This window comes from Hyperolius riggenbachi, chromosome 5, assembly GCF_040937935.1.
Source record: "Hyperolius riggenbachi isolate aHypRig1 chromosome 5, aHypRig1.pri, whole genome shotgun sequence".
In the NCBI taxonomy this organism is placed as follows: Eukaryota; Metazoa; Chordata; class Amphibia; order Anura; family Hyperoliidae; genus Hyperolius; species Hyperolius riggenbachi.
In genome coordinates this window covers 203,851,849-203,865,451 of record NC_090650.1, presented here as the reverse complement: position 1 = coordinate 203,865,451, position 13,603 = coordinate 203,851,849, and the positions used below count along the sequence as shown (strand labels likewise).

The following is a 13,603-nucleotide window of genomic DNA, read 5'->3' as shown; positions in this document are numbered from 1 at the left end:
TCACATAAATTTGCATGCAAATTCATTTGCGCGGTTTCTGCAACACATTTGCAATGTACTAGTGGAAACGTAGCCTGAAGTAAATTGCTTAGGTTACAGAGTCCCTAGCAGGCAGAAAAGTGGAAGCAACTTACTCTGACGGACCTTTGTTTAGTAACAAGCGCCGTTCAAAAAGCCACATTATAAGAAGGGGATCAGTACCTGCCAGTATGTAAAAATGTTCAACTCTTAAAAAAATGACATAAAAGACGGCTGCTGCACAGCAATAGCTCTGCTGTTCCAGACAAATAACAGCCTTTGTTCAGGTTGAGCAAACCACACCTTCAGATACAGACAGTCCACTGTTTGTTCCCAGCTGTGTGCTCCTACTTTTACTGCCTGATGAAGCGGGTGTAGACCTTCTCTCACCTTAGGGTGCTCTGCCTCCCTCGCTCGCTCTCCCCTTCGATACTAAGTGTGGCGGCGCTTGGCAGCGGGCGGGACTTACCTTCCATGTCGCTCCAAGCGCCGGCCGGAAGTTCTGGTTCTGCAGCCGCTGCTCTGGTCTGGATCAGGCCAGAGTAGTGGCAAATCATCCCGCGCCAGCGACGATACCAGACGGAGACACGGAAGGTAAGTTCCGCCCCTCTGCCAGCCACCGCACTTCGTTCCGGAGGATAGAGCGCGGGAGGGAGAGCACCCTGAGGTGCCGCTCTCCTTCCCTCGCTCTCTCCTCCTGGGGGGTTGGGGGGGCACCTGGCTACATATACTGGGCACATATACCTCTGGCTACATATACTGGGCACATATACACCTGCCTACATATACTGGGGACATATACACCTACCTACATATACTGGGGACAAATACCCCTGCCTACATATACTCCTGACTACATATACTGGGCACATATATCCCTGGCTACATATACTGGGCACATATACCTCTGGCTACATATACAAGGGACATATACACCTGCCTACATATACTGGGGACATATACTCCTGACTACATATACTGGGCACATATATCCCTCGCTACATATACTGGGCACATATACCTCTGGCTACATATACTGGGGACATATACCGGGGACATATACACCTGCCTACATATACTGGGGACATATACACCTGCCTACATATACTGGGGACATATACCCATGCCTACATATACTGGGCACATATACACCCTGGCTACATATACTGGGCACATATACCCCTGCCTACATATACTGGGCACATATACCCCTGCCTACATATACTGGGCACATATACCCCTGCCTACATATACTGGGCACATATACCCCTGCCTACATATACTGGGCACATATACCCCTGCCTACATATACTGGGCACGTATACCCCTGGCTATATATACTGGGCACATATACCTCTGGCTACATATACTGGGCACATATACCCCTGGCTACATATACTGGGCACATATACCCCTGGCTACATATACTGGGCACATATACCTCTGGCTACATATACTGAGCACATATACACCTGCCTACATATACTGGGCACATATACACCTGCCTACATATACTGGGCACATATATCCCTGCCTACATATACTGGGCACATATATCCCTGCCTACATATACTGGGGACAACTGTCTGTTTGTCATTATGTACATTTACTGGTGAAAAGCTGTCTCTTATGTGCATTTACTGGTGAAAAGCTTTCTCTCATTACGTGCATTTACTGGGGAAACGCTGTCTCTCATTACGTGCATTTACTGGTGAAAGGCTGTCTGTCATTACCTGCATTTACTGGTGAAACGCTGTCTCTTATGTGCATTTAGTGGGGAAACGCTGTCTCTTATGTGCATTTAGTGGGGAAACGCTGTCTCTCATTACATGCATTTAGTCTATGTGTCACGGAGATCTGAACGTTTGGTTTGATGTGTCACGACTCCAAAAAGGTTGGGAACCACTGGTGTATAGTCTCAGCAGGCCCCAGTCCAGCAAAAATGCGTCCACATTTAGAAAAATTCTATTAATTTTCAATGAAATTAATCATGGTTTAATGGACCAGAAAACAACAATACCATTACAAACTGTTTCAAATGCATTACATGCAGGTCCTTTAGCAGAGATATAGGGAGTGTCCATCCTCCCAGCCTCTGCTTCCTCATAAGGAATCTGAAACCCTTGGATGATGAAAAACCTGAGGTATCTCTTTAGCCTTATTAGACCGGATTACCTCTAATACAGATGGTAATAAGGAAGATTCTTAAAGAGAATCTGTATTGTTAAAATCGCACAAAAGTAAACATACCAGTGCGTTAGGGGACATCTATTACCCTCTGACACAATTTCGCCGCTCCTCGCCGCATTAAAAGTGGTTAAAAACAGTTTTAAAAAGTTTGTTTATAAACAAACAAAATGGCCACCAAAACAGGAAGTAGGTTGATGTACAGTATGTCCACACATAGAAAATACATTCATACACAAGCAGGCTGTATACATCCTTCCTTTTGTATCTCAAGAGATCATTATACACAGGCAGTGTGCATAGAGGGGCCAGGAGGGGGGAGATGCATCACAGAACCACAACACTGAAGAACTTGGCAGCCTTCCAGACACAGGCTGACAAGTCTGACAAGAGAGAGATAAGTTGATTTATTACAGAGATGGTGATAGTAGAACGTGCTGCAGTAAGCCAGAACACATTAGAATAGCTTTTGGAACTTGTAGGATGATAAAAAACAGGATGTAATTTTTGTTACGGAGTCTCTTTAAAGGAGTTGTCAGGCAAAAATGAAGAAAATAAGCGCTACTTACCGGGGGCTTCCTACAGCCCCAAGCTCCCAGCACGTCCCTCGCCGCAGCTCTCCCCACAGCTGTTCGCCGGAGCTCCGACCCGGTCCCCGGCGATGACGTCTGTACTGCGCGATCGGCGCTGTCAATCACCGCCACGTGGGCCGGAGTGGACTGCGCAGGCGCATAACTACTGCAGTCTGCTCTGGCCCACGTGGCGGTGATTGACAGCGCCAATCGCGTCCCACTGCGCTGCATGCGTAATACGGAAAAGCATCCGTATCCATACAGAATAGCGGTGCCGGAAGCTATAAATGCTGAGATCCTGCCGCACCGCCAGTGTAGACCGGCAGCCTAGGGTACCTGACTCAGGTACTCCAAAGGCTACCATGTTTCACAAATTTAAGACATCTGCTGAAAATAAGACCTAGTATCTATTTCGAGTATGCTCAAAATACAAGTCCTACCCCTAATATAAGACCTAGTGGTTATCAGACTGCATCCCCCTATAAGTAGCCCTAAGCGGCAGATCTGTTCTCTCCCCCGACCGCAAGCTGGCTTTACCTCGCCGCTGCTCCTGCCCCCCTCCTGCAGAAAATCCACATGTTCCTGTTTATTCACGGCATAATTCACACAACACAGATTAGCAGTGACGTGTGGTAAAGGCAGCTATTGTGTTCAATAAGAGCGCTGCCCTATACAGGAAGTAAACAGAGATCACTTCCTGTATAGGGCAGCGCTTCCTGTATAGGGCAGCGCTCTTATTGTATACAGTAGCTGCCTTTACAACATGTCACTGCTAATCTGCGGTGTGTGAATTATGCAGGGAATAAAAAGGAGCATGTACATTTTCTGCAGGATGGGGCCAGGACAGGGTTGCCAACCCAATTTTTCATTTTTCCTGGACAAAATTGTCAAAAAATCTGGACGCCACATGTTTTGGAAGGACAGGGGGCGGAGTTAGGGGCAGAGTCAGTAGCAGGCTTTTTAGGGCACTTCTTGTGAATTTCGGGAGGAAAGAAACATAGCTGAAGCAAGGGATTATTGCATAAGGATTATGCAAAACATCCCTCTTTAACTGAGAAGAATTGTTTCCCATTAAAGAAAGGCTATGACAATGGTAGGATTAGAGTGTGAGCACCTCTGAGGACAGTCAGTGACATGACTATGTACTCTGTAATGTGCTGCAGGAGATGTCGGTGCTATATAAATACATAATAATAATAATATGGTACAACATTAGACTATGACTATGGTAGGATTAGATTGTAAGCTCCTCTGAGGACAGTCAGTGACATGCCTATGTCATCTGTAAGGTGCTGCAGAAGATGTCAGTGCTATATAAATACATAATAATAATATGGTAGGACATTAGACTGACTATGGTAGGATTAGATTGTGAGCTCCTCTAAGGACAGTCAGTGACATTACTATGTACTCTAAAGTGCTGCAGAAGACAACAGTGCAAAAGCCCAAGGTAAGTGAATGCCAGCTAAGGTTTTTATCCCCTTCTGGGACATCCTTTAAAGTGTACCTGAGACAGGAAAAATATATATATATATATACACACCTGGGGCTTCCTCCAGCCCCCTCCAGGCTGATCGCCCCCTTGCTGTCCTCTGCCACATGGATCATCCACAATTGTCCCCCGGAAAGTCCTCTTGTCAGAACAGGTGCAGTCCGGCTGTCCATGTGCAGAATGCCCCAGACTGGAGGCTTTCCGGGGGCATTTGCAGACAATCCAAGGTGGCGGGGTCAGCAGGGGAGCAATCAGCCTGGAGGGGACTAGAGGAAGCTCCAAGTTATATATATTATTTTTTTTAAATCCCATTTTAGGTTTACAATAAGCCACCAGCAAACAAGAAAGTGCTTAGGGCTCTTTTCCACTATGAAATGCGATCGCAATCGCGTTTCAATTTCCACCATGCGATTGCGATTGAGCTACTATACTCATTATAGTCCAGCTCAATCGCATACAAAATGCGGCAGGAGGATTGCGCTTTGACCAAAATCGCATCGCAATCGGATCGCACTAATGGAAATTGCTGCTGCAGTTTCCATTAGTTTAATCTACCTTGCGATTTGCGATCAGAAGCAAATCGCAAATCGCAGGCTAGTGGAAAAAGGCCCTTACTCAATTGCCAAGTGCTGAGAAGCCAGCAATTCAGAGTAGCAAACACAGGGTTAATGACTGCATTCACGTAAAATACACAAGCAGGCTGTGCTGCCTGTGAGTCAAAATGTTAAAAGCAGCTGCATGATTATTTGTGCTTCACAAGAACAAGATAAGGATAAAAGTTAGAAGGGAATGGGATGATAACAAATCACTCTGCTACAGCTTAATAGGTTTTCCCCTCTCACCATTCTCTGTAATCCTGAAGCCTGACCTACTGCATGGTTTGTCCTCACTGCAGGCAGGGTCTGTCTGAGCCTGAGGGTCGTGAGCACTTGAACAGGAAGGTGCTGGTATTCTCTCTCAACGGTGGTAGCAATATTCATCCTCACCAGGCACATCCCTTTGAAAACCGTGGGCTGCGTAGCCGGTTCCAACCCCCACAGAGACATGTGCACTGTTGACTCTCCCACCCACTCAACGGTGATTGGGCCGCACTCCTCCCAGGAAGTCTTGTGTGTTCCTTGCCAAGTTGCCAGGCAACTGCAGTCCTGTAGCCAAATCCTCACATGAGACTGCAGTGCCTGGAGAGAAAAAAAAAAAAAGTCCCTGAGTCCCTGGCGGCTGGCGGAGGAACAACCCCTGCAAAACTTCATCGGCACGCCTGCAAAATAAAATATCCGATGCGGCCAGCTTCTCCTACTGCCTGACCTGACAGTAGCGTGGCCACGATTGCTCTTTGGACGGACGCCCAACAGAAAGTACGGACAAGGACAGATGTTTTTGGGGGGCATTTGTACAGACTGTCCCTATTTATACGGACGCTTGGCAACCCTGGGCCAGGAGTGGTGGTAGCGGCGAGGTAAAGCCAGCCTGCGGGCGTGGGGGGGGCATGGTGGGTGGAGAACAGGTCTACCGCTTAGGGCTGCCAGGAATGGTGGTAGCAGCGAGGTAAAGTGAACCCTAAATAGACAGTGCAGTGTGCACCAACTTATAGCACCCATTCCCACCACAGTTACAGGCACAGGCAACAGCAGCACCCACCTACATAAGCAGTGCAGCATGCAACAACTTATAGCACCCACAAGGGCTTATTTAGCAGGGAGCAGGGGGGAATCTGGCTATATACAATAAAGGTGATGGCTACCCCCAGAAAATATAGGACCAAGCACATTTTTTGAAGGGTAAATTAATGTAAGACAGGGTCTTATTTTCGGGGAAACACGGTAGCAGACAGGACCCTAGCAACTTACCCTCTGGCCTCCCGGCAGACCAGGAATCACATCTGTCCTATCCAAGGGACAGGAAGAACACTGAGGGCCCGTTTCAACTAGATCAAATCTTCATGCGTTTTCTGCATGAAAATTCGCATAGCCAATACAAGTAGATGGGGCTGTTTCCACTTGTGCGGGATTCTGTGCAGTCTGCTGTGCAGAAAAAATCTGTACGGCAGAGCCGTCAGAATTCGCATGCCGCACACGAATCGCTGGTAATGTAATTTAATAGGAAAACGTATTAGTCTTGCGGTTTTCCCGGCGTTTCCATGTGCAATTCTGCTGAAAAACCCATGTCAATGTTTGCCGGCATTGACATAGTTAAAATCGGATAGCGCAAACCGCGAGCGATTCCACGTAAAAATCCGCATGGAAACGCGAACGAATCCGCACCCGCATGCGGATTCGTTGACGCGTTTTCCGCAACGGAATCGCAACGCACAAGTGGAAACGGGCCCAGAGGGTAGGAAGTGGGAGGTGGCGGCTTTTAAATCTAATCTGTTCTTCCTGTCCAGGGATGGGCTGGGTTATCTCCTGGTGGACCTGTTGTGAAGGCAAGTGGAAATTATACTTTTTCAGTCTCCTCAATTTTTTCTTGCTTAAGCCCTGACTTAGGACAAATACTGCAAGTAGGGAGTACAAAATTTTACATGTGAGGGAGCATAGGGTATGGTGAGTATTTGTAGAGTGGGTACTACAAGTTTTTTTTTTTTCTTTAAAATTAAGATCATCTATCTCAGAGGTTCCCAACCGGTGTGTCGCGGCAGCACCAGCTATGTGTCGCCGCTCTCTGCTCCCCCTGCTCGTCTCCCCCGCATATCGCCTTATTATCTTAGCAGCGGCCGCTCTCCCCTCTCCAGCGCATGTATTTATTCAAGCAGCGTATCTCCCGGCTGCTCTGTGTGTGATGCGCAGGAAGCAGGGCTCGGTTACCATAATAACGGGGACACATATCGCCGCTACAGGAAGCCGCTGCCCTCCTTCCTGCGCATCACACACAGAGCAGCCGGGAGATACGCTGCTTGAATAAATACACGCGCCGGAGAGGGGAGAGCGGCCGCTGTTAAGGTAATAACAGCGGCGGGGGGCACCACCTACCCATACTGGCTATACCGGGGCACTGTACTGACTATCCTGGGGCACTATACTAGCTATACTGGGGCACTATACTGGCTACACTGGGGCACTATACTAGCTATACTGGGACACTATACTGGGGCACTATACTGGCTATACTGGGGCACTATACTGGCTATACTGGGGCACTATACTGGCTATACTGAGGCACTATACTGGGGCACTATACTGGCTATACTGAGGCACTATACTGGGGCACTATACTGGCTATACTGAGGCACTATACTGGGGCACTATACTGGCTATACTGGGGCACTATACTGGCTATATTGGGGCACTATACTGGCTATATTGGGGCACTATACTGGCTATACTGGGGCACTATACTGGCTATACTGGGGCACTATACTGGCTATACTGGGGCACTATACTGGGGCACTATACTAGCTATACTGGGGCACTATACTAGCTATACTGGGGCACTATACTAGCTATACTGGGGCACTATACTAGCTATACTGAGGCAACTAAACTCCCTATACTGGGGCAACTATGCTAGCTATGCCACTGCACCCTCACCCCCCCCCCCGTGATTGTTACAGAGCCCCTCAGTGTGCCTGCAGCATCAGCAGATTGTAACTGAGCACCTCATTGTGCCTGCAGCATCAACAGATTGTTACTGAGCCCCTCATTGTGCCTGCAGTATCAGCAGATTGTTACTGAGCCCCTCATTGTGCCTGCAGCATCAGCAGATTGTTACTGAGCCCCTCATTGTGCCTGTAGCATCATCAGATTGTTACTGAGCCCCTCTTTCCTATCATACGGGACGTGTCATGTATATCTGAATGTTTGGCATGATGTGACGTGTCACGGATATCTGAATGTTTGTCGTGATGTGTCACGACCTGGAAAAGTTTGGGAACCACTGATCTATCGGATTCTTGTCCAAACTTTAAAAAAAAAAAAAAAGTGCTAATGGAAAATTCCATTCAAGCCATGTTTTTTTGGAAGTATTACAAATTCTCATTTTCTATATAGGACATGCTGCATTTGTATCATTGTCAATCATAGGTTAAATGGATTGTTTTCCACAATATTGTAACTTTATTGGAAGCGGGGTGGTAAACCTTTGTAAATTGCAGAATTCTGCTTTAGGTAAAAGCCACAATAACTGTAAGCGGTCAGATACTTACCAAACACGAGTATGAAAAGAGTGTTTAGTGACACGACCCAGAAGACATGTTCCTATGTAGAAAATAAAATGCAGTAGTAGTTAAATGGATTATTTAAACTTATTCACACATTATAAAGTAAACTCAAAATTGTGATCAAATTTGTGAAGGGTGAGGAATGCTTTTTTGACTGCAGTTCCCATGTAAAAAAAACCTGTGGTCCTCAAGTGGTTAAACATACTGTTGAAAAATTGTGAGTGCTGCAATTATGCTGCCATTTTCATACATTTTTAATCAATGGGAGCATGCTTCTAAAAACTTAAACTGATCGAAATGCACGCTGCAGTGTGTCTCTGCCCTTGGTCTGTCTGTCTATCAAGCCGCCATTTTTCCAGTTACTTCACTAAATTCACATGCATTATTTTCTAATAAACAAGGCAAAACACTTGCAAACTCGGACAAGCAATCGCAGCCATTCATGCAGGGGTGGGGCTTGACGGCCGGCAGTGTTTTTGACAGATCGCTCTCGCAAATCTCCATTACCCTGCTTGGCCTGGCTAGATAGAACTGAATGCGTACTCGCATCAGAACAAGAGTTGGTATGCGTTTCAAAGATGTTTGCAGGCACAAATGGAAAAGGGGCCTTAGGGGTTTTGTTACAGCTAATGTTTAACCACTTGAGGGCTGCAGTTTTAAACCCCCCTAAAAACCAGGCCATTTTTCTCAAATTGGGCCACTGCAGCTTTAAAGAGGAGCTGTCAGCCATACTATCTCAGGGAAAAAAGCCAAATATATAAGTAGATAAATACTTGCTCTACTTACATAACATATGTATTGCACTGTCCACATTATGATTCCTGTGAATTTTATAAAGGAAAAGTAGAGAAATCCTATTCCATATTTACTGTGGCTATTTTGAAGCCAGTCGTGATGTAATATCCGCCCTTAGTCTCCTCTGCCTGATTTGCTCGCCCTTCACTATAGAAAGTGCATTGTTTCAGCCTGAGAAATTTTGGCCAATCTGAGAGGAACAAAGGTGTGGGAGAGGAAAACAGGAGGGAAAGAGGCTTCAGCCAATCAGGCTGCATTAGTTAAGTCTGAGGGGAAATAGGGAAGCAAAAAAAAAAAAAAGACAACCCAGCATGCCCTGCAACTTCTCTTTTGTATACCAAATTTTCTGTGTACCAAATAGGAGTAATGTAAACTGGGGAATGATAATTTATCAACAAGAAAAGTAATAGCGATTTTAACTCTTGGACTGTCTGATTAGCATCCTTATTACTTGTTTACCAGATAAAAATAAAGAATTGATTTTTGATTTTATGCCCGACAGTTACTCTTTAAAGAGACTCTGTAACAAATTGTTCAGCCTTAGTTCTTCTAGCCTATAAGTTCCTATGCCTGTTCTAATGTGCTCTGGCTTACTGCAGCCTTTCCTAATTGCACTGTCTCTGTAATAAATCTCATCTCCTTTCCTCTGTCCTGTCTGTCGGGCTAAGGCTTGAATGTGTGGAATGTGCAGGGCTGCTTGTGATTGGATAGAAGCGATACACACCCTCTGCAGGCCCCCTGCACACTCAGTATGACTCACACACTCTGTTTATGTGAGCCTATCACAAGCTGGTTAGTTTGTTTGTAAACACTGCCTAAAACTGTTAATTACAAGCCAGGATTGCAGCAGAGAGTGGCAGAAACAGCACAGAGGGGCACAGGAGAAAATAAGGAATAGAATGGTATGCTTTTTAGTGTAAGAATATTAGAGTACAGATTCTCTTTAAGGCCTCGCTGCAGGGCCGCATAGCTCGGCACACAAGTGATCCCCCCCTGTTTTTCCCCACCAACAGCGCTCTCTGTTGGTGGGGTCTGTTCACTCCCCCAATGTTTTTTGTTTTTTTTGTAAATATTTCTTTATTTTTCTATTAAATTTTACTATTTTTTTAAATTTATTTTTTTTGTACCTGTCCCTTCCTTCCTCCCTCCGCCAGGCAATCACCGTGATCAGCTGTCATAGCCTATGACAGCTGATCACTCCTGTCTCCCCCAGCGGCTGTCCCCAGTACAGCGCTGCTGTAGAGCGCAGCCGCTGTACTAAGTAAATAGACTGTGGTTTCGCCGTCTAACAGTCTCCTAGCGGCGATCGCCGCTGGGAGACTGATGGCGGAGCGGAGCTCCGTCATTGAAGTGGGGATGCGCATGCATGATCCCCTACAAACTCCACCCCAAGGACTTTACGCTGATCTGAGTTAGTCGGTCCTGGGGCCGCGTCCACGCCCATCGGCGCGACACGGTCGCCTAGAGGTTAAAGCACAAAAGGAAATCCTTAAATCTTACCCCATATGAAAACATCTGCCTCCACTGCCCCAATGCCCGAGGATTAATTTCCTCAATCTAGTCTTCTCTCACGTGTCCTGAATGACCACTTTAGCACGCTTACGCTACTAGGTGGGAAGCTGACCTTTCAGACCCCAAAAACAGGGAGGACTGGATAGATATCGGGGACAGGGTCTTTGGTTGTTCTAACAACTTTGTAGGCTGCTTCGACTATATGTGAGTTATGACCAGATGTGATCTAGTCCCGGCCAGGATAGCCAAAGTCCTCAGCTATCCCCTTCTGTTTTATGGGATGCAGAATATTAGGAGACATGCTACACACCTGGTGGGGCCCTGCCCTCGCCTCGTCCTAGTCCAATAAAAACTGTTTTTATAGTCCTAGTCCAATTATGATACTGTTTTTTTAATCAAGACTTACTTTCATTTTTCTGGATATGCCATAATTTCCAATGTCTGGGATCACTTTTAGGGCTGCTATTATGCAGCTTAGACAATGCACCTCAACTTCAACGCTGAATACAATCAATGAGATGCAAATGTGCATTTTTGCAAACTGTATGCAGGCTGGAATCCAGCCAGTCAAAACACAACCTAGCCAGATTCCAAGCTGCATAAAATTTGCATGCAAGCAAAAATTACTTGCATCTCATTATCTGTATTCAGCACTTCACTTGACAACAGTCTATGCACTGAACCAATTAAAGTATATTTGCTTCAATGAGTAATGAATAATGTTGTGATCTCTGCTAAATGCAATACTACCATAATTCAAAACACACCTACATCTGCGTTTCGCATTACCAGCAGTAGAAAATATAGTTAGCAAATCAGAAAAACAAGGCTTACCAGAAAAACTAATGATCCATCCAGTCCCAACATCTAAAAAGGTAACAAATACATATGGTTACCAAAATCATAAGAGATGCTATGAATTATTAAAGAATTTGAAGAGGGCCCATGTGTTTCCACCATTGATCTCTATCGGAAATGCATCCACTGCTCTGAAAAAAGAAAAAGCAGGTCAGGACTTTGCTTTCTATTTGCCGCCGCAAACTGATCCGTTTTTAAATGCCAGTGGAAGATGACCCATGGATTCATCTTGGGAGAGAATGAACAGACCACAAAACAGGGTAGTGAGACATGTCATCTTAGGGTTTGGCTATCAGTTGTAGAATAGTTAGAATTCCCTTTAGACATACATTCCATAGTCATATTTAACTCACCCTTTCCCATGTCAGTTCCTCAGCTGCTCGGTCCCATTCTAAAGCGTTCCAATTCATATCATCTGAAATGGTAATGTTGAATGACATTTACATTTTTGTGGATTCATTCAACAGCTTAATAAACAACGTTGAGATGATAAATCACTTTGATTTTCAGAAATAGCAAACATGGTAAGTTAAGCACCAGATTAACATTTATAGATGGTTTAAATAACTAAAGTGAGATTAGAACTATTAAACTGTATATCCGCTTCCCAATATCTAGCTGCATTTGGGAATTCAACTTTAGGCAAGCCACTAAATGAATCACCCATTGTGGCAAGAAAGTCCAAATTATTGTAAGCTTTGTTACACAAAGATGTTTAAATCACTCAACCTCACAGCTAAACCTTGTACAGTCACCTGCAGGGATCATGATACAATCTCACCCAAGGCAATCCTTAAAGGAAACCAAGAGTTTTACTTACCTGGGGCTTTTACCAGCCCCCTACAGACGTCCTGTGCCCGTGCCGTCCACGAATAGTCCTCTGGTCCCCCGCCACGTCTTAGTTTTGGTTTACACCGACTGGCCAGTCGATGGCCACGGTGCCCTCATGTCGCCAGTAGCGTACTGCACAGACGCAGTACTCGGAAGATTCCAGTGACGCGAGGTCGTGCGGCCTTCGACTGGCCAATCTGTGTAAACTGAAACCAAGCCGCGGTGGGAGACTGGAGGATCGTTCGAGGACGACGCAGGCACAGGACGTCTGCAGGGGGCTGGCAGAAGTCCCAGGTAAGTGAAACTCTTTTTGTTCCTTTTTGCTTTAGGTTCCCTTTAACACCTGCCAAGTTTATTTCAGCATGTGTATGTAGCTTAAAGTGTACCCGAGTGAATTAACTTAAAAAAATGCCCACTGATCATATTCAACAAGAACTTGTCAGATATCTTCTTGTGGCCCAGACCCCCTGCCATGTAGGATAATGGCCACACTGCCGCCTGCATGAGCATGGCTGTGTCTAAGCAGTAAGCTCTGAGCTGCTGCGCAGATGTGGCAATACTTGGGGAGGTGCAGTACAGCTGAGCTCTTGCACGAAGGGGAGCACACTCACTATCTTAAAGAAGGCCCTGAGCAGTGGCGGTGGTCTCCAGGACACGGTCCTGAAAGATGCATACAAAGCGACACCGTGGGCAGCACTAGGCTCATCTGACCACTGCATCATCCACCTGATACCTACTTACAAAAGGCGCCTGGAAACCTCAAAACCGGTCACCAAATCCTTCAAGGTATGGTCAAGTGAGGCTAAACTACAACTTCAGGCCTGTTTTGACTGCACAGACTGGAAGGCTCTGAAATCGCCTAACCTGGACGAGTGGGCAGACAACGTATCCTCGTACATTGGCTTCTGCGAGAACTCCTGCATCCCTACAAAATCCTTCAAACTATATCCAAACGATAAACCGTGGTTCTTAAAAAGACTACGACAACTGCGACGCAGCAAATAAGCTGCACACAAGTCCGGCAACCAGGACTACAAGAGGGCAAGAAACTACCTAAACAGGGAACTGAGGACCGCAAAGAAGTGCTACGCGGAAAAGCTGGAACAGAACCTCTCCTCAAACGACTCACGAGCTGTATGGAAAGGGCTTAAGGCCGTCACCAACTACAAGCCTCCCCCTCAGCAT

General features: G+C 46.0%; 1 protein-coding gene across 2 annotated transcripts in view; it reads right to left on the bottom strand.

Moving 5' to 3' along the window:
- MARCHF6 (membrane associated ring-CH-type finger 6) overlaps window positions 1–13,603 on the bottom strand; it is a 125,493-nt gene that overhangs the window by 49,111 nt on the left and 62,779 nt on the right. For both annotated transcript variants that reach the window (XM_068236596.1, XM_068236595.1), the window contains exons 8-10: window positions 11,941–12,002; window positions 11,564–11,596; window positions 8,408–8,459 (exon numbers count right to left, since the gene is read on the bottom strand). In XM_068236596.1, the coding sequence (XP_068092697.1) occupies window positions 8,408–8,459; window positions 11,564–11,596; window positions 11,941–12,002 (147 nt within the window). The remainder of the gene's footprint in view (window positions 1–8,407; window positions 8,460–11,563; window positions 11,597–11,940; window positions 12,003–13,603) is intronic.